We start from the raw sequence: 18,980 nt of genomic DNA on the forward strand, positions 1-18,980 counted from the left end.
TGCATGCATATATGGGTGCTTGCAAACACATACTCATGCGCATGCTTGCACACATGTGCATGTGGGTGCTTGCAAACACGTGCGCTCGTGCACATGCTTGCACACATGTGCGCGTGGGTGCTTGCAAACACGTGCACCCATGCAGATGCTTGTGCACTTGCGCACACGTGCAAATGCATGCACACGTGCATGCTCACGTGCTGTTGCACAGGCATGCATGTGCCTGTGCTCACGCTTGCATGTACTTGCACACGTGTGCACGCTTGCAACTATGTGCACGCACTTGCATCATGTACTTGCACACCAATCCATGTGCTTGCACACACTTGAACATGCATGCATGTGCGTATTTGCACAAACATGCACATGCTTGCAACATACATGCAGACACTTGCACACTCACACATGCTTGCACATGTCTGCACGCGCGTGGCAGTGCGCCGGGGAAGCCGGGCACCCCCAGTCCAGCTGCTGCTCTGGGAGTAATTAATTAACGATTGCACCAGATATTAAAGCTGTTTGGTCTAATTACAGATTTTTCAGAGTGGCGGGGGATGCAGGAGGGAGGCGCTTCCCTCCCCCTCCTCCCCCCATCGCCGCTCGGCGAGGGCCCCCCCACTCCACCCCAGGACAACCGGAGTGACATGGGGTCCATCGAAGTGAAAAACACAGCGAAGTGCCAAAATTTTCCCTTTTGAGCCTTTTCTGGGTGTTGAAATCCTGCTCGAAGGCGGTGGCTGGTGAGGAAGAGCAGGGTGTTAACTCTGGAACCTACTGAGGGCTGCAGGGGAGAAGGCAGGAAGTCGCTCAGCCCCTTGGCCGGCCCTGCCTCGGGGTGACGGGGGGTCTCAGGAGGGTGACGGGGGATGACGGAGGGTGACGGCGATGAAGGGGTTCGGGGCCAGCCCGGCAGGGGGCAGTAGTGGGCGGAGCCGGGGTGCCTCGCGCCGCTGCCAGCCGCCCCTCCTGATTGGCCGCCTCTCCCTCATTATGCTAATACCTTGCGTCTGGCCGGGGCCGGCCGGCTGACGTCACCAGCCCGCTGGCGGCCGCGCGCGCGGGCGGGGAGGAGGAGCAGGAGGAGGAGGAGGGGCGGGGGGGGGGGGGCGGGAAAGGAGCGCGAGCCGAGAGGCCCGGGCCGAGCCGAGCCGAGCGGTTCCGAGCGGTTCCGAACGGTTCCGAGCGGCGCCGAGCGGGGCGGGGCGGGGCGGGGCGGGGCGGCGGGCGCCTCCCGCAGCGGCGGCGGCGGCGGCGGCGGCGGAGCGGGCCATGGCCGCGGCGGGGAGCGGCGTGGCGGCGGCGGCGGAGGCGGGGGCGGCGTTCAGCACCGCGAACAGCGGCCGGGTGAACGGGCTGAGCCGCCCGCCCGGCGCCATCGCCATGAAGGATCACGACGCCATCAAGCTCTTCGTGGGGCAGATCCCGCGCAACCTGGAGGAGAGCGACCTCAAGCCGCTCTTCGAGGAGTTCGGCCGCATCTACGAGCTCACCGTGCTCAAGGATCGCTTCACCGGCATGCACAAAGGTACGGGGGGGGGCGGGGGGGGCTCCGCGCCCGCCGGCGGCCGCCGGTGGGACACCCTGAGCGGGGGGGGACCCCTCGGGGTGGGGCGCCCTGAGGTGAGGCACCCCTGAGGTGAGGGAGGTGGGACGCCCTGAGGTGGGGCGCCCCGAGGTAGGGGTACCCCTGAGGTGGGGCGCCCCGAGGTGGGGGAACCCGTGAGGTGGGGCGCTCGAGGATGGGGTACCCCTGAGGTGAGGTACCCCTGAGGTGGAGCACCTTGAGGTGAGGTGCCCCTCAGGTGGGACATCCTGAGGTGGGACATCCCTGATGGGGGGGTACCCATGAGGTGCGGCACACTGGTACGGAGCACCTCTGAGGTGGAGGTACCCCGGAGATGGAGGTACTCCTGAGATGGAGGTACCCCCGAGGTGGAGGCACCCCCGCGTGGGACACCCCGAAGCGTGGCACTCAAGTATGGAGCACTTCTGAGTTGAGACACCCCCGAGGTGGAGGTACCCTTGATCTGGAAGTACCCATGAGGTGAAGTGTCCTGATATGGGACACCCCTGAGCTGGGGATACCCCTGACGTGAAGGTACCCCTGGGTTGGGGGCACCCTTGAGATGGGGCACGCTGAGATGGAGGAATCCCTAAGGTGAGGCTCCCTGGTAATGGGGTACCCCTGAGGTGGAGGCACCCCTGTATGGGTCACACTGGTATGAGGCACCTCCGATGTGGGGGCACCCCGGTATGGGGCATCCTGTTACGGAGCACCCCTGAGTGGGGTACACCTGAGGTGGGGCATCCCTGAAACTGGGGTGCCCCTGAGGTGGAGGCACTGGTCGAAGGTGGACGTACCCCTGGATGGAGGCGCCCACCTGAGGTGGAGACACCAACCTGGGGTTAGGAGCTGCTGTCCGGCTTGGGAGCGCTCCATCAGTGTTTAGAGCAGCTGCTTGGTTTGGAGGCACCTGTCTGGCATTGGGGCATCCACATTGGGGCACACCCCTGGAGTTGGAGAACCCCTGGAATGGAGGCACCCAACTGAGTTACTGGCATCTACTGCGGATGGGGGCACCCACCTGCCTGCTCCCTGCCTGCGCTGTGCCCCAGGCCTCCGTGACGCAGCGGGACTGGGGTCACTGCTAGCCTGGCTGGCATCCTGGCACGGGGTGCAGAGCACCTGGCACCCCGAGCAGCAGTGCACCGACGGGCTCACGAGTGCACCACCAAGGTCTTCATGGAACCCTCCACCCGTGAGCCGGGAGTCCGTGGCACCGGAGAGGGGTCAGGACACCCCGGTTGTCACCCAGACAGGATCTCGCGCTCCTCTGCATGCTGTCACCGAGCCCCTGTGCCGCGGGCAGCGCCCGCTTTGCTGGGACTTCCTGGGAAGCTGAAACTCGGTGCTTGTGGATGTCTCTGCGTTGGTGCCCTTTGGCCGTGGGGCGGCCACCTGGACTCCTCCGTTCTCCGCACCGTGGCCATCGAAATGTCTCCGGGCACCTCTGAAGCTGCTTGCGTGCCCCGAACGACGGGATTCGTGCCTTGCTGGGCCTCTCCGTGCTTCCTCCAGCACCGGCTTCAGCCGCTGTGGCCCAGACACGCGATTTAATTGTGGATGCTCCTCTAATTCGAACGGCATCCTTCCTCCCGGCCAGCCTCCGGAGCGGGATCGCTCCCGTTCCAGCCCTCTGAACTTCTCCAGAATGCCCAGGCACCGTCCACACCGTCTCCTGCAGGGGAATAAAAAAAAAAAAAAAGGGGGAAAAAAGAGCGGAGAGGCGGAAGCCAACTCGATTACGCATGGTAAACACTGGAAATGGCACCAGGACTGACGTGAGCCGCTGAGCTGACCTCCCCTTTCCACCCGCACTGGGATAAGATTTAACTGGGGGGGATCTCTCCTTGCTCCCCGCGAGGGCAGATGTCCCCAGCACGCCGAGGCGGGCGAGGGACCCCATCCCGCGGCGTCCCCCCGCCCCGCTGCCACGCTCCCTCTCCTCCCAGGCACGCTGATTGTACTTATTAAGAGTTATTAATACTTAATCAGCTGGCGGATTTAATTGTGCCGATATTAAAAATGCATCAATGTCAATTTTATTCATTAAATATTTACTTTGTTGAAGGGAAACTGTTTTGCTGCTGTTTTAATATCACTTCCAGACGCTTTTGGATGTGACCCCGGCAAATCGGGGGGGAGCCCTCGGGGAGGGAGCGGCAGCAGCACGGGGACCCGGGATGCTCCCGCGGGAACGGGAGAGATGGCGGGGAGAGAACCGGCCCCCATCCCCAGGGCTCGCTCGGCGCCGCCACCAGCTCCAGGCAAGCGAGCGGCTCGGCAGCGTGAGTCAGCGTGGGAAAACCTCGCCCCAAGCGTATTCCCGATTCCCGAAGCGCCGTGATGTCGGAGGAACCGGAGCGCCTCTGCCACGTGAGTCTCATCCCGAGGAGGATGCTCGGGGCCAGGAGAAGCGTGGCGGCAAGCCAGGAGACGCGGCCTTTACGCCTGGAGATCCGCTTCCCAGAGGACTTGGGCTGCAGCTTTCTCCGGAGCCTGAGGCCGGAGCAGCACTGCCCGGGAGCTGCCAGCCCCGCTGCCCGCTCTCGCTCCTTCTTTTCTCCCGCTGCTCCGTCTCTTTCACGTCGAGATCTCCCTCCCTGTTTCGGGGCTGAGCTCTGATCCCGCTGGTGACGGTGCCTACCTGGCTGGTGGGGTGATGGGTGCCAGGGTGCTGGATGCCAGGATGCCAAGGGTGCTGGATGTCAAGAGTGCCAGGGCACCAGGGTGCTGAGTGCCAGGGTGCCAGGTGTGCTGGGTGCCAGGATGCCAGGGTGCCAGAGCGCTGGGTGCCAGGGTGCCGTGGTGCTGGATGTTAGAGTGCCAAGGTGCCAGAGTACCAGGATACCATGGTGCTGGATATCAGAGTGCCAGGGTGCTGGGTGCCAAGGTGCCAAAGTACCAGGATACCATGGTGCTGGATATCAGAGTGCCAGGGTGCTGGATTCCAAGGTGCCAGAGTACCAGGATACCATGGTGCTGGATATCAGAGTGCCAGGGTGCTGGGTGCCAAGGTGCCAGAGTACCAGGATACCATGGTGCTGGATATCAGAGTGCCAGGGTGCTGGATTCCAGGATGCCAGGGTGCTGAATATCAGAGTGCCAGGGTGCTGGGTGCCAGGGTGCCGTGGTGCTGGATATCAGAGTGCCAGGGTCCCAGGATGCTGTGTGCCAGGGTGGTGGGTTCCAGGACGCCAGGGTGCTGGATATCAGAGTGCCAGGGTCCCAGGATGCTGGGTGCCAGGATGCCATGGTGCTGGATATCAGAGTGCTAAAGTGCTGGGTGCCAGGATGCCAGGGTGCTGCGTTGCTGGATGCCAGGGTGCCAGCGTGCTGGATGTGAGAGTGCCAGGGTGCTGGGGTGCTGGATACCGCAGTGCCAGGATGCTGGGTGCCAGGGTGCCGAGACACCCCAACTCCGTATTAGCCGCGCCGCCAGTTCTCCGTGTGCCCGGGGCTTTGTGGTGATGCCAGGCCGGACACTGACCTCATCTCCCCATCTCCTCAGGCTGTGCCTTCCTCACCTACTGCGCCCGCGACTCGGCCCTGAAGGCACAGAGCGCCCTGCATGAGCAGAAGACGCTGCCAGGGGTAAGTGACGCCGGGGGCGCGGGGTGAGGTGGGCTGGGGGCCGGTGCCACCTGCCCGAGGCGCGGGCGCAGGAGCCGCTCCAGCGGCCGCAAACCGAGGCATTGATTTTCCTGCCGCCCGCGTGCTGTTGCGCTTTCTGCGGGCTCCGACCTCCCGAGCTTAACAAAGTGAAAATAAATATTTAATTATTCGCCTAAATAAAAATCAATAGGGCCGCAGGTTGGCTGGGGAAAGCGCCGGGGCCCGTAAATATCGATCCCTGCATTGGGTGCGCGGAGCTGGCGGAGCGGGACGTGGCTTCCCGAGCCACACTCCTGCTGGTGGTGCTTTGCGGCATCAGTAGGCTTAAGAGTTAACAGCCTGCTTCAACAACCCCAAGGAGGTGCAGGGTCAGGCCAGCCACCTTGCCTGGTGTCTTTCCTGCCTGCACGTCACCGGTTTGCTTGTGTCCCCTCCTCATCACACACATCCGCGTGCGCACACGCACGTGTGCGAGGTGTGTGGTTGTTCCTTCCCCAGCTGTAGCTGCTCGTTTCTCACCTCGCTCTCCAGCACGGGGTGAGCACAGGCACGTGTGCGTGAGCACACGCTTGCACACAGGTGTGCGGGCATGTGCCTCTGCGTGGGCACACATCTGTGCACACCCTCTGTGCACGTGGGTGTGCGTCTGCACAGCTGCATCTGGGCAGGTGCCTGTGTGCGCACCCCCCTGTGCTTGTGCACGCTCCCTGTAGCTGTGCACACCCCCGTGCACACCTCTGTGTTTGTGCATGCTCCCTGTAGCTGTGCACCCCCCCGTGCACACCTCTGTGCTTGTGCACGCTCCCTGTAGCTGTGCACCCCCCCGTGCACACCTCTGTGCTTGTGCACACACCCCTGTGTGCCCGTGTCCACTCCTGGGTGCTGGTACACACAGCACTGTGCTTGTGCACACCCCTCTTTGCTTGTGCATCCCCATGTGTGCTTGTATACACACCCAGCATGCCACAGCACACCCCTATAGCCGTGCACACCCCTTATAACCGTGCACACCCCTATAGCTGTGCACACCCCTTATATCTGTGCACACCCCTATAGCCGTGCACACCCTTATAACCGTGCACACCCCTATAGCTGTGCACACCCCTTATATTGGTGCACACCCCTATAGCCGTGCACACTCCCTATAGCTGTGCACACCCCTGTAGCCATGCACACCCCCTATAGCCGTGCACACCCCTATAGCCGTGTACAACCCGATATCTGTGCACACCCTGATATCTGTGTGCACCCCTATAGCCCTGCACATGCCTGTAGCCGTGCACTCCCCTATAGCCCTGCACACCCCTTTATCTGTGCACACCCCTATAGCCCTGCACACCCCTATATCTGTGCACACCCCTATAGCTGTGCACACGCCTATAGCTGTGCACACCCCTACAGCTGTGCACACCCCTATAGCCCTGCACACCCCTTTATCTGTGCACACCCCTATAGCCGTGCACATCCCTATATCTGTGCACACCCCTACAGCTGTGCACACCCCCTACAACCGTGCACACCCCTATAGCCTTGCACACCCCTATAGCTCTGCATAACCCCTATAGCCGTGCACACCCCCTATAGCCCTGCACACCCCTCTAGCTCTGCACACACCTACATCTATGCACACCCCCATATAGCCGTGCACACCCCCTACAGCCGTGCACACCCCTATAGCCGTGCACACCCCTATAGCCGTGCACACCCCTATAGCCGTGCACACCCCCTAGAGCCGCTCACACCCATATATCTGTGAACACCTCTATAGCCGTGCACACCCCTGTAGCCCTGCACACCCCTATAGCCGTGCACACCCCTATAGCCGTGCACACCCCCTATATCTGTGCACACCCCTATAACCGTGCACACCCCTATAGCCGTGCACACCCCCTATATCTGTGCACACCCCTATAGCTGTGCACAACCCCTATAGCTCTGCACACACCTATAGCCGTGCACTCCCGCTATAGCCATGCACACCCCTATAGCTCTGCACACACCTATATCTATGCACATCTCTATAGCTGTGCACACCCCCTATATTTGTGCACACCCCTATAGCCCTGCACACCCCTATAACCGTGCACACCCCTATAGCTGTGCACACCCTCTATATCTGTGCACACCCCTGTGGCCCTGCACACCCCTAAAGCCCTGCACACCCCCTATATCTGTGCACACCCCCTATAGCCGTGCACACCCCTATAGCCCTGCAGACCCCCTGTAGCCGTGCACACCCCCTATAGCCCTGCACACCCCTATAGCTGTGCACACCCCCTATAGCTCTGCACACCCGTATAGCCGTGCACACCCCCTATATCTGTGCACACCCCTATAGCCGTGCACACCCCTATAGTTATGCACACCCCTATAGCCGTGCACACCCCCTATATCTGTGCACACCCCTATAACCGTGCACACCCCTATATCTGTGCACACCCCCTATAGCCGTGCACACCCCTATAGCCGTGCGCACCCCTATAGCCCTGCACACCCCCATAGCCCTGCACACCCCCTATAGCCGTGTACACTCCCATAGCCCTGCACACCCCCCATAGCCCTGCACACCCCCCATAGCCGTGCACACCCCTATAGCCCTGCACACCCCCATAGCCCTGCGCACCCCCTATAGCCCTGCACACCCCTATAGCCGTGCACACCCCCATAGCCCTGCGCACCCCCTATAGCCCTGCACACCCGCGCTCCGCACCCCCGGGTCCCCCCGACTCCGCCGGGCCCCGCCCCCAGCGCGGCGCGGGGGCGTGTCCCAGCGGGGAAGGGGCGTGTCCCCCCGCGGCCCCGCCCCTCGGCTCGGCCCGGCCCGGCCCGGCTCGGCGGGGCTGCGGCCGCCCCGCCCCCCGCCCCGCCTCCCGCGCGCCGCTGCGCGAGCCGAGCCGAGCCGAGCCGAATCGGGCCGGACCGAGCCGAGCCGCCTCGGGTGGAGCCGGGTCGGGCCGGCCCGAGCCGAGCCGCGCCGCGCCGAGCCGGGCCGGGCCATGCAGCTGCCGCAGGTGCCGGCGCCCGGGCCGCGGCCGCCCGTGCTGTGGGTGCCCGCCGGGTCCAAGATCCTCTGCATCGAGGTAGGGCCCCGCCTTTGTCTGCCGCCGGCTCGGCTCGGCTCGGCTCGGCTCGGCTCGGCTCGGCCCGGCCCGGCCCGATCCGGGAGCCTGTGCGTGCGCTGGGGCATCCGCACCCTCGGGGCGGGGGTGCTTCGGCGTGGGGGGGGGTGCTTGCACCCGGGGAGGGCGTATTTGCACGCAGGGATGGAGCGGGGGGGTGATGGTGAGGGGGATGTAGTGCTCCCAGGGATGGAGGGGGAGTTGGTGTGATGCTGAGGGTGTACCTGCACCCACGGCGGGGGGGGGTGTGGGTGTTGGGGAGCGGGGTGTAGCTGCACCCAGGGGTGGGAGGAGGGTGTATCTGGGGGGCTGTTGGTGAGGGGGGTGTGTGTGCACACAGGGATGGTGTGTGTGTGTGTGTCTGGGTTGGGGAGGGGGGTGTACCTGCACCCAGGGATGGGGATGGGGGGTGTTGGTGAGAAGGGTGCATCTGCACCCACGGGTGGCGCGTGGGAGTGTGGGTGTTGGTGAGGAGGGTGTATCTGCACCCAGGGATGGGTTGGCATGTGCTGGCAGGGCGGTTGTTGGTGATGAGGGTGTATTTGCACGCGGGGATGCGGGTTGTGAGCGTGTGTGTGTGTGTGGTGATGAGGAGGGTGTATCTGCACCCAGGGATGGATGGGGAGGGTGTTGGCAGGGGAGCGTTGGTGAAGAGGGTGTATCTGCACGCAAGGATGCTGTGTGCGAGTGTGGGTGTCGGTGAGGAGGGTGTATGTGCACCCGGGGGGGCGGTGGTGGTGGGTGGTGGTGTGCAGGCTGTATTTGCAGGCAGGGATGGAGCGTGTGCATGGCTGTGGTGGTGAGAAGGGTGTATCTGCACCCAGGGCTGGTCTGCCTGTTGGCTGGGGGGTGTATTTTTCCACCCTGGGTTGTGAGTGGGTGAGTGGGTGGTTGCAGGTGTGCAAGGGGGTGTGCTCAGGGGGTGTTGCACCCACGGATGGTTCAGGGGTACAGTTTTCCCCCCCGGGGTGTGCGCGAGTGGGTGTTGGTGGGGAGCGGTTGCACCCGGGGACGGTGGGTGTGCAAGCGTGTCGGTGGCTGTGTGTGTGTGTGTAAGCAGGTGCTCAGGGTGTCTTTGCGCCCAGCGATTGTGCGGGCGGTGGTGGGATGTGGGTGTACGTGGGCCTGGGGGGCACCCAGGGGGGGTGGTGGGTGTGTAAGCGTGTGCATGTGTGTGTGTGCACACACCGGGTGTGAGCAGAGCGTGTGTGTGTGGACAGGTGTTGTGTGGGTGGTGGTGGGGACAGGGTATGGGTGCTGTTGGGGGAGAGCTGTGGCCGTCCAGGGGTGGTGTCCAGCACTGTGCATCCGTGCGTCTGGAGAGGGTCCCACTGCCACAGTGGGGAAACTGAGGCACGGGCTGTCGTGTCCTTGCCCAGCATGGGTGCTGGTGCTGGCTGTGCACCCACGTGTGCGTGCTTGTTGTTTTGCAGGGTCCACAGCTGCGAGCAGGATGCTGTGGGTGCCAGGTGGGTGGGTGGGTGCTCACAAGGACCCTGGGCTCGGGGCGGGTGTGTGTGTAGGGGTGTCGTGTGCTGGTGTACACGGGACCAGGCTGGGGCAGGTGTGTGGTTGCACGTGGGTGCGCAGTCGCGCTGGGACGGATGTACGGCTGTGCGTGGGTGCAAGCGTGCGGCTGTGTGGGTGCCCGGTTGTGCAGGGGGGGGGTTGCCAAGGCGAGCGTGCGGCCGTGGGCGGGTGGATGGTGCGCGGAGGATGCCGTGTGTGGGGCTGCGGTTGTGCTCGGAGGTGTGCGGGAGCGCGGCTGTAGGGGTGTGCGGTTGTGCGCCGGCGGGTGCTGGGACGGTCGTGCGGCTGTGCGGGGTCGTGGGGTGCTGTGACTGTCCCCAGGCCAGCTGTGTCCCCTCGCCGGCGCTCCGGCAGGGTGTTCCCACAACGGCAGGGTATTCCTGTGATGGGTGGCTGCCTGTAGCCCAGCGCCTGTCTCCCTGCACTGGGTGTTGGCTGCCTGGGGACCCCCTGGGTGACATAGGCACCGGGCTCCCATGGACACCCACTCCTCCAACGTCACTTGATGCCTCTGTCTCAGCTCATTCGGATCCTCCGGCTGTTGGGTGCGAGGAGGAGGGGGACACGGGGGAAGAAGCAAGGGTCAGAAGTGACCCCGTCCCATGGGGCAGGTCCCCCGCAGTGATTCACTGTGGGCTGGCTCTCCCCGGTGCCCAGGCTGTTGGGGGGCTCTGAATTAGGGTGGGTGACAGCACCCAAGGGGTCAGGTGGTGCTTTAAGAACCGGTGGTGACGCCCTCGCGCTGTAGCACACCAGTGGTTTGGCCGTGGGGTGCTGTAGCTCTGTGGGGCACCCACGGGTGATGGTGACTAGTGGGTGCTGGGGCACCCCGGAAAGGGGCTCCTGTATGTGTCAGCGTGTCCTTGGGGTGTGCAGGGATGGGTCGGGGGGGAGATGGGTGGCAGTTGGGGGTGGATGGATGGGTGCTATGGGGGCAGAGGGATGGGTTCTATGGGGGTGGTAGGGAGATGGGGGGTGGTTGGGCTGGTGTAAGGGTGCTGCTGGGATGGATGGGTGTTGGGGATATGGATGGGTGTTGAGGATATGGATGGGTGCTATGGGGATGGGTGTTGGGGGATGGATGGGTGAATTGGTGGGCGAATCTTGGGGGGAGATGGGTGGATGGGTGGTTGTGTGGGTGTCAGGGATGGGTGAATGGACAGATGGGTGTTGGGGGATGGATGGATGGGTGTCAGGAGCAGGGGGAGACAGCTGGGTGGTTGGTTGGCTGTTGGGCAGCAGCGGGTGGCTGGGTGACGGTGTGAGTGCAGGGGTGCTGTGGGGACAGACGGACAGACGGGCGCCGGACAACCAGGCACAAGAGACGGTCTGGCTGCCCACGCCGTCCGCCTGTGCCACCTTGGTGCAGGGAGGCACCAAGCGCCCCGAGGTGGGCACAGGGTGATGCCAGGGGTGCCGTACCCCCTTTCGGCAGTGTCCACAGCCCGGGGCGGTTTCTCCCCGACGCGGTGCGGGAGCCCTGGGGTAGGTTAGCCGGTCCCTGAGGCCTGACATTTATAAACATCGGCCGCTCCTGGCGAATCAATATGGTTTAATAACCGGCGAGCGGAGACGGGAGACACATCAAAATGACACTCTGCGGCTCCGTAAATGTTATTCTAAATCATACTCGCCGGGTTTATTGCATTAAGCATACAGCAGCGGGCACGGGAAATTTATTCCATCAAAGGCCATGGCATCAGTAAATGGGACTGGTGGGTCGGTGTGGAGGGAGCGGGCAGCGTGTCCCCCTCCCCAAAACAATGGAGTTCTCTCCTCCTGGTCATGGCAGGGGCGTGGGCGACGGGGGGATGTCGGTCCCACAGGTCTCTGTGCTGTCACAGCCTCTTGGCTTTGGGATGAGCCGCATCCTGCCCCGGTGCAAGGGATGGGGTGGGTGTTTGGGGGGACCAGTGACACGATGGGTGACGCGAGGGCAGCCCCTGTGTCCCTCAGTGCCACCCCATGGCTGCTGGGGACCCGGTCCCCTCCCTGGAGCATCCCCGGCTCTGCGCTGACATCTCTCCCCGCGTTTCCCTGGAGACGAGGCGGTTGCTGTGGAAACCTCCCTCCTCTTCTTCCTTAACCATCCTCTTCCTCACCCCGGGGTGGGGGGTTGGGAGCTGGTGCTGCCTCCACCCAGCCCCTAGATTCGGGGACCCCCTCCGGGGGTGCACAGGGGGAGCTCCAGGGTGGGGGTACACACCCGCGTGGGCGCGCCAGGAGCACGCGTGTGCGCGGCTGTCCCTGTGCGCGCTTGAGCCGTGTACGTGTGCGCGCACACCCGCCCCGTCATGCCTGACATCCCGCCGTTGCCGTGACGACCCCATCGAGCACATGGCTCCGGCTCCGCAGCATCGCGGGGGAAGCACGCTTGTTGCCGTGGAAACGGCCGTAATTGTAGCATTTTTCGGCTAAAAGAGGGGGGAAAAGGAGGGGGAGAGAGGAGGAGAAATGGCTCCGTGTGGCAGCGGGCCAGGACCGTGTGCCGGCCCGGCGTGTCGTGCCGCACACGCGTGTCGACGCTTGTGGGTGCACGTGGCGGCGACGCGCGGGAGGAGGCCGAAATTGGGTGAGAATTGGGGAAAAGGAGAGCGGTGGCGGTGCTGCCGGAGGGGCCGGGGCCGGCTGGGTGCTGCTGCTGCCTCTGCAGTCCTTTGCAGTCGAGGAAAGCGGGCAGGCGGCCAAAGCTGGCACCGGCGGCCCGGCGGGCGCCTGCGGCACCAGGTGCCCATCCCCAGGGCCGTAGCGTCGCCCTCCACCCGCGGCGTCCCCGGTTCGGTGTGGCCACGAGCCCCGGCTCTGTTCTTGCAGGTCCATCCCCTGCTCCTCGCCCTGGCACCCTGTGCCAGGCTGGGGCCAAATCCTGCTGTTCCCTACGGAAAGGGTTCAGGGGGGGCACACGGCGTCGCCACTGACCGCTCGCTCCCGCTTGTGTGTTGCAGATGAACCGCCCCATCCAGGTGAAGCCGGCCGACAGCGAGGGCCGAGGAGGTAGGTCCCCCGTTCCCCGGCTGCCCTGCGCGGGCAGGGGGGGCACAGGGCCACCGGGGAGGTGACGGAGGACACAGTGGCATCGCGCGGGCTGCCGCGGGGAGGTTTGTTTGCAGAGAAACCTGCGAAAGGAGCTGCCTTTGGCGGTGGCATCCAAACCCGAGCGTGGAGCAAACGCCGTCTTGGCTCTCCCTGCCTGGCTCGCTGTGGAGAACATCCTGACGTCACGCTGAGGATGTCCTGATGTCATACCACGAGCATCCTGACGTCATGCCACACAGAGTGCCAGCCAGCCGCTCTCCAACAACCCCGCTTCGTCTATCCAACAGCCTGATTACCTGCCTGGAGCTGCCTGTGGGGACCCCGGCAGAGTCGGGGTGCAGGAGTCGGCCGCACGTGGCCTGAGTCCCTCTCAAACAGAAACCGCCCCCCCCCGGCCCCCCCCAAATTCTCCGTGGGCGTTTGCAGCTCGCGGGGCTGCGGCGTTTCCAGGCTGAGTCGATCATTTGAGCAAAATTGCAGGAATCGGATCGAAACCCCGCAATGCTCCTGGTGCCACCAGCAAGCGCCAGGCGCGTAGGCACGCTCGGATACGCGGGACGCTGGCGTGGGACCGCGTGCCCTGGGCGGGACGGCCGGGGCAGATATCCCCCTACTCAAAACACGATACTAACCACCACGCAAGCTGGTCCTGCCACATCCCAGAGGGACCTGGCGAATAAATTACCCACTTACCGGGCGTAATTGGTGACGGATTAAAAATCGATGGGTGAGCTCAGGCGCCCGGCTCCGGCCCCCGAGGCCGGGAGGCGATGCTCGCCCGCCGAGCCCGCTCCCCTCCGCCGCCTGCGCTGGGAGAATGGTTATGTTTAACGAGACAACGCACGAGCCTTATTCCCTTAACTAATTTTCCCGTACCTTAACGGACAGAGCATTAATCGTCTCCTGCCATTATTTATTTCTTTCCCCGGCAACGCTCGTGACAAGGCACCTTATTTTCTTTGTCAAATGCCATTAGCGCGCGGCGGGAGCGCGCGGCTGCGCAAGACAGATGCTGATAATAATCATGAGATTCTCATTATTTACTCTCCCTTCTCTCCTGTTGGGTTATTTATGTCCCCCGGGCACGGCCGGAGGCTGCGGGTTGTGCCGCGAGTCGATCATACGAAGGTGATCGCCGCTGTTTCGCGGGCTCTCTTTGTCTCCCAGCCGCATCCCGCATGGATGCTGGGGAAGTGGCCTCCTCAACCCTCGGGAAAAGCCCCAGGTCCGGTCCCTGAAGCGGGAGCCGGCTCTTCCCGCCTTCACCCCCCCAGCAATTCCCCTGCAGGAGGGGTTTCTCCACCCCGAAAACTCGCGGATTTTGTAGGATGGAGGTGATAAACCCTGAGTCTTTGCCGTCGGATCGGCATCACTCCCTCCCTGGGCTCTCCGGCGTTCCGCAAACATTTGCAAACCAGGGATGGTGAGTGAGGTCCCGCTCTCCGACGGGCTCGGTTTGTTTTTAGAAGACAGGAAGCTCTTTGTGGGCATGCTGGGGAAGCAGCAGAGCGAGGATGACGTCCGGCGCCTCTTCGAGCCCTTTGGCCAATCGAGGAGTGCACCATCCTCCGAGGACCCGACGGAGCCAGCAAAGGTGGGTTTTGGGGAGCTGGCTGAGCACCCTGCGGGCTGCCAGGACCCATGGGGGGTGGGAGCCACCGGCCGGGCAGCGCTGGCTCCCGCAGCGGCCGAATCCCACCTCTCCGGTGTCCCCTCTCTGTCCTTAGGTTGTGCCTTTGTGAAATACGGCAGCCACGCCGAGGCGCAGGCTGCCATCAACAGCCTGCACGGCAGCCAAACCATGCCGGTAAGTGCCAGGCTCTCGCCCTGCCCCGTTCGACCCAGTGCTGCCCGCGTAATCCAATCACCAGCTCATTTGCTCCTCTGTCTAATTGGATCAAAATCCTACAGACCGGCAATTTGTTGGCCGCATCACCCCGAGGTTCATCCTTGCCTGGGCGCTGGGGGTGGGCGCGCACGGCCGGTCCCCTCCACGCTGGAGAAAGGGGCTGTTTAATTAACGCCCAAGGTCGAAATTGTGAATGAGGAGGGGGGAAAAAGGAAACCGAGGTCAGGGAGCCGCCGCCGGGGAGAAAAACCAGCTATAATTAAACCGCGCATCGATCGCTGGTTGCTGCTGCCAAGCCGGGCAGCGTCCCCAGGGCCGAGGATGCTGCGGCCAGCTGCAAGCCAGCGCGTCCCTCCCCAGAGCGTGGTGACATTTTGGGGGCATGGCTGGGGCCCCCACCGTCAGCCCCATCTTCCCCCCGTCCCAGGGCGCCTCGTCCAGCCTGGTGGTGAAGTTTGCGGACACGGATAAGGAGAGGACCCTGCGGCGGATGCATCAGATGGCGGGGCAGCTGGGCATCTTCAACCCCATGACCATCCAGTTTGGTGCCTACGGCGCCTATACGCAAGCGGTAGGAGCTGGCACCGGCCAGGACCCGGGGGTTTTTGGGGACCTCTGCGGTTGGAGGGGGCTGTTTTTTCCCATGGAAACATCTGTGGGATGGGACCAGTGCCAGTGGGTGCGGATGCTCAATGGGGTTGGTGTATCCCCATTTTGGGGCACAACAGAGGGCTTCACCTCTGCCCAGGGTGAGGGTGGTATGGCTGTAGGGCGCAGCAGTCCCATATATCACTTTTTTTAGTGTCACCTAAACCTCTTTCTGGCCCTGGGTCTGACAGCGGGCGGCATTTACCCCTTCGAGCCCCTGTGCGCGGTGCAGAGGGGAGATGCTAATTCATCCTCCTCTCTGCCTCTCGCTCGCTTTCCCCCTTTTCCCACCTTTCTTTCCTTAAGATCATGCAGCAGCAAGCGGCCCTGATGGCAGCCGCGCAGGGGACCTGCCTGAACCCCATGGCCGCCATCGCCGCTGCCCAGATGCAGCAGATGGCCGCCTTCAACGTCAGCGGGCTGGTGGCCGCCCCCCTCACCCCCTCTTCAGGTATGACCCCCACCTCTGTTTGTACCGCCCCCCCCCAGTCCTTCTTAACGTCCTCGAGGGGGGGCTGCCGGCGCTGACGCCTCCCTCCCGCAGGAACGAGCACCCCTCCCGGCATCAGCACGGCGCCCGTGCCCAGCATCGCCACGCCGATCGGGGTGAACGGCTTCAGCCCGCTGCCTCCGCAGACCAACGGGCAGCCCGCCTCCGAGACCATCTACACCAACGGCATCCACCCCTACCCAGGTAACCCTCCTCCCAGCCTGCCCGGGGGCTCGCCACGTCCCCCCGGGGCCGGGGCCGCGTGCTCGGCTCACGCGGCACCCCGGGAACGTGCCGGATGGTCTCGCCGTGCACCGATGCTCTCGTCTCCTATGAAACAGCGGGGAGCGGCTCTGCCCCTCCGCGGCGGTGCTTGGCCAAGAGCTCTCTCCCACGGGAGTTGCTCATCCCTGGGTTCCTCGTGCTTATTTCTCTCTTCCTTCTCCCGTCTTTTCTCTTCCCAGCTCAAAGCCCCACGGTGGCAGATCCCCTCCAGCAAGCCTACGCAGGCATGCAGCACTATGCAGGTCTCGAACTTTGCTTTGCACTTCTTCCCTCTCTCCCTTCTTTGCTCCTCACCCTGATTTTTGGGAGGTGGACGTCACCTTGGGGGTTGAGCAGCAGGATTGGGGCAGCGTGTTTGGGTACGGATCAAGGTGGTGAGCGTGGGGTGCAGTACCCTGGCAGGAGCTCCAGGGCAGCTCATGTAGTGCACCGTCCCCTGATCCTCAGCAACATGGATGTGCTCCCAGCACGACCCTCCGTGCAAATTTTGGATGGAGGAAAGTGAGTTTTAATGCCCACCGGGCTGAGATAATTCCAAGGGGGAGAGCTGGCAGTGGTACCCAGGAGAGAGGGTGAGGTTTGGGTGGTGATGGAGAGCTGGCTCCATGCTGGATCCTGCCGACACGCCAGCCTGCTGGTAGAGACAGCTGTGGAGGCACATCAGGAATCCTCGGATGTTTGTCACGTGGCCGAATCCGATGGCCGGGGAGATGGGTCGCACAGAGAAGGGAGTGAAAGCATCCTGTGGAAGTATGTCGAGCCCAGCAGTTATTTAATTAGGAGCACTAGCAGCGATTTTCAGATTTTCAACAGAATGATCAAGTTTTAGACCCCTAATTGTTGGGTTTTTTTCAACCAAAAGTGCTGGCTTGCCTCAACCTTGAGGCCATATTAGTGCTGCCACCAACGTCCCTCCTGGGAGAGCTGTTCCCGTATCCCTGGCGTGCCGGGAGGCCAGGGCCATGCTGGCAGGGGTGGGAAGGGCAGAGCCAGCAGCCCTGGGGCAGCAGAGGCACCTCCATCGAGGGTGGCAGCAGGGGACATCCCCATCCCCAGCCCTTCCTGATGCTGGGATGGTCACCGGGGCCTCAGCTCCGTGCTTCTCTCTTCCAGCAGCGTATCCCACCGCCTACGCGCCCATCAGCCAAGCCTTTCCCCAGCAAGCACCCATCATCCCGCAGCAGCAGCGAGAAGGTGAGGGGTTGTGGGGGGCACCCGCCGCGGGGCCGGCGGCTCCTCGCTCCCCGTCCCCGGGGTGACCCCCGCCTCGTGGCTGACGTGCGGCTGTCCTTTGTGTGTCACCCAGGTCCCGAAGGCTGTAACCTGTTTATTTATCACCTGCCCCAGGAGTTCGGGGACGCGGAGCTCACGCAGATGTTCTTGCCTTTCGGCAATGTCATCTCTGCCAAAGTCTTTGTGGACCGTGCCACCAACCAGAGTAAATGCTTTGGTAAGTCCCGGTGTGCGGCTCTCCCCGATGTCCTGGCTCGGGGGTCTGGCTGTCCCTGATGTCCTGGCTCGGGGGTCCGGCTCTCCCCGATGTCCCAGCTCGGGGGTCTGGCTCTCCCTGATGTCCCAGCTCGTGAGTCCAGCTCTCCCTGATGTCCCAGCTTGGGAATCCAGCTCTCCCTGATGTCCCAGCTCAGGGATCCGGCTCTCCCTGGTCTCCAGCTTAGAGGTCCAGCTCTCCCTGATGTCCCCAACTTGGAATTCCAGCCCTCTCTGGTCCCCATCTCAGGAATCCTGGCTCTCCCTGACATCCCATCTCAGGGGTCCAGCTCTCCCTGACATCCCAGCTTGGAAGTCCAGCTTGGGCAGCACCAAGAGGTGCTGGAGCAACATGGCTGTCCATCCTGGGGCCAAAAGACAGATTTTTTTGTCCCATGCCGTGCTGGGACAGAGGGCTGTACCCTCTTGCTGCCCGCTTTTACGCTGTCCCATGTGTCCTCAGCCCAGCTGCCCGCGTGCCCGCTGGAGAGGGCTGGCCACCGCTCACCACCACTGCATCGGCTCACCAGCACGCTTTGGCCTGCAGACCTGTCACCGTGGTGTCCCTGTAGCCTCTGTTACTTTGGTGGCCCCACAAATCCCATCACCTTGGTGTTCCCAGACCTCATCACCTTGGTGTCGATATAGTTCTGCTCGCACCCCAATGTCCCTGCAGACCCTGTCACCCTGGTGCCACCACAGACCCTGTCACCTTAGTATCTCCACTGACCTGCTCACCTTGGTGTCCCCATAGACCCTGTCACCCCAGTGTCTTTGGAGGTCACCTTGATGTCTCTGCAGACTGTCATCTGTGTCCCATGAGCCTGCACATCCTGTCCTGGTGCCCCCACAGCTGCTCACCTCGGTGTCCCTGCAGTTCTCATTGCTTTGATAGACCTTGTCGCCCCAGTGACCCCACAAATCTCATCACCTTAGTGGCCCTGCAGACCACTCCGGTGTCGCTGTGGACCATGCTGGTGTCCCCACAGGCCCTATCACCTCGATGTCCCTGCAGACCTTGGTGTCCCCAAAGATGCCATCAGCCCATCACCCAGTGCCCCCCGCAGTCTGGGGCTGCGCTGTTACGCCACGATCCCCCTCTCCCAGCCCTGCAAGCTGGAGCTCCACCCGAGGCTGCCAGCAGGAGCATCCCATGGGATTTCCATGCCTCCGTTGAACCCGTGATGTTTATGGTGACAAACTCCTGTGCCACCCTGTCCCTCGTCCCCAGGTTTCGTCAGTTTTGACAATCCGACGAGCGCTCAGGCAGCCATTCAGGCCATGAACGGCTTCCAGATCGGCATGAAGAGGCTAAAAGTCCAGCTAAAGCGGCCGAAAGATGCCAACAGACCCTACTGA

At 63.2% G+C, this 18,980-nt stretch overlaps 1 protein-coding gene across 1 annotated transcript; it reads left to right on the plus strand.

Moving 5' to 3' along the window:
- Nucleotides 1-1,269: 1,269 nt before the first annotated feature.
- CELF6 (CUGBP Elav-like family member 6) lies at nucleotides 1,270-18,980 on the plus strand. Its single transcript, XM_086620147.1, is given in 13 exon segments — nucleotides 1,270-1,525; nucleotides 5,073-5,155; nucleotides 12,771-12,819; nucleotides 14,328-14,408; nucleotides 14,411-14,455; nucleotides 14,589-14,668; nucleotides 15,138-15,281; nucleotides 15,665-15,809; nucleotides 15,903-16,052; nucleotides 16,313-16,375; nucleotides 17,247-17,327; nucleotides 17,440-17,583; nucleotides 18,853-18,980. Coding segments are annotated over 13 exon segments (1,449 nt in total).

The sequence above is a fragment of the Tauraco erythrolophus genome, chromosome 14 (assembly GCF_009769465.1).
Source record: "Tauraco erythrolophus isolate bTauEry1 chromosome 14, bTauEry1.pri, whole genome shotgun sequence".
Lineage (NCBI taxonomy): Eukaryota > Metazoa > Chordata > Aves > Musophagiformes > Musophagidae > Tauraco > Tauraco erythrolophus.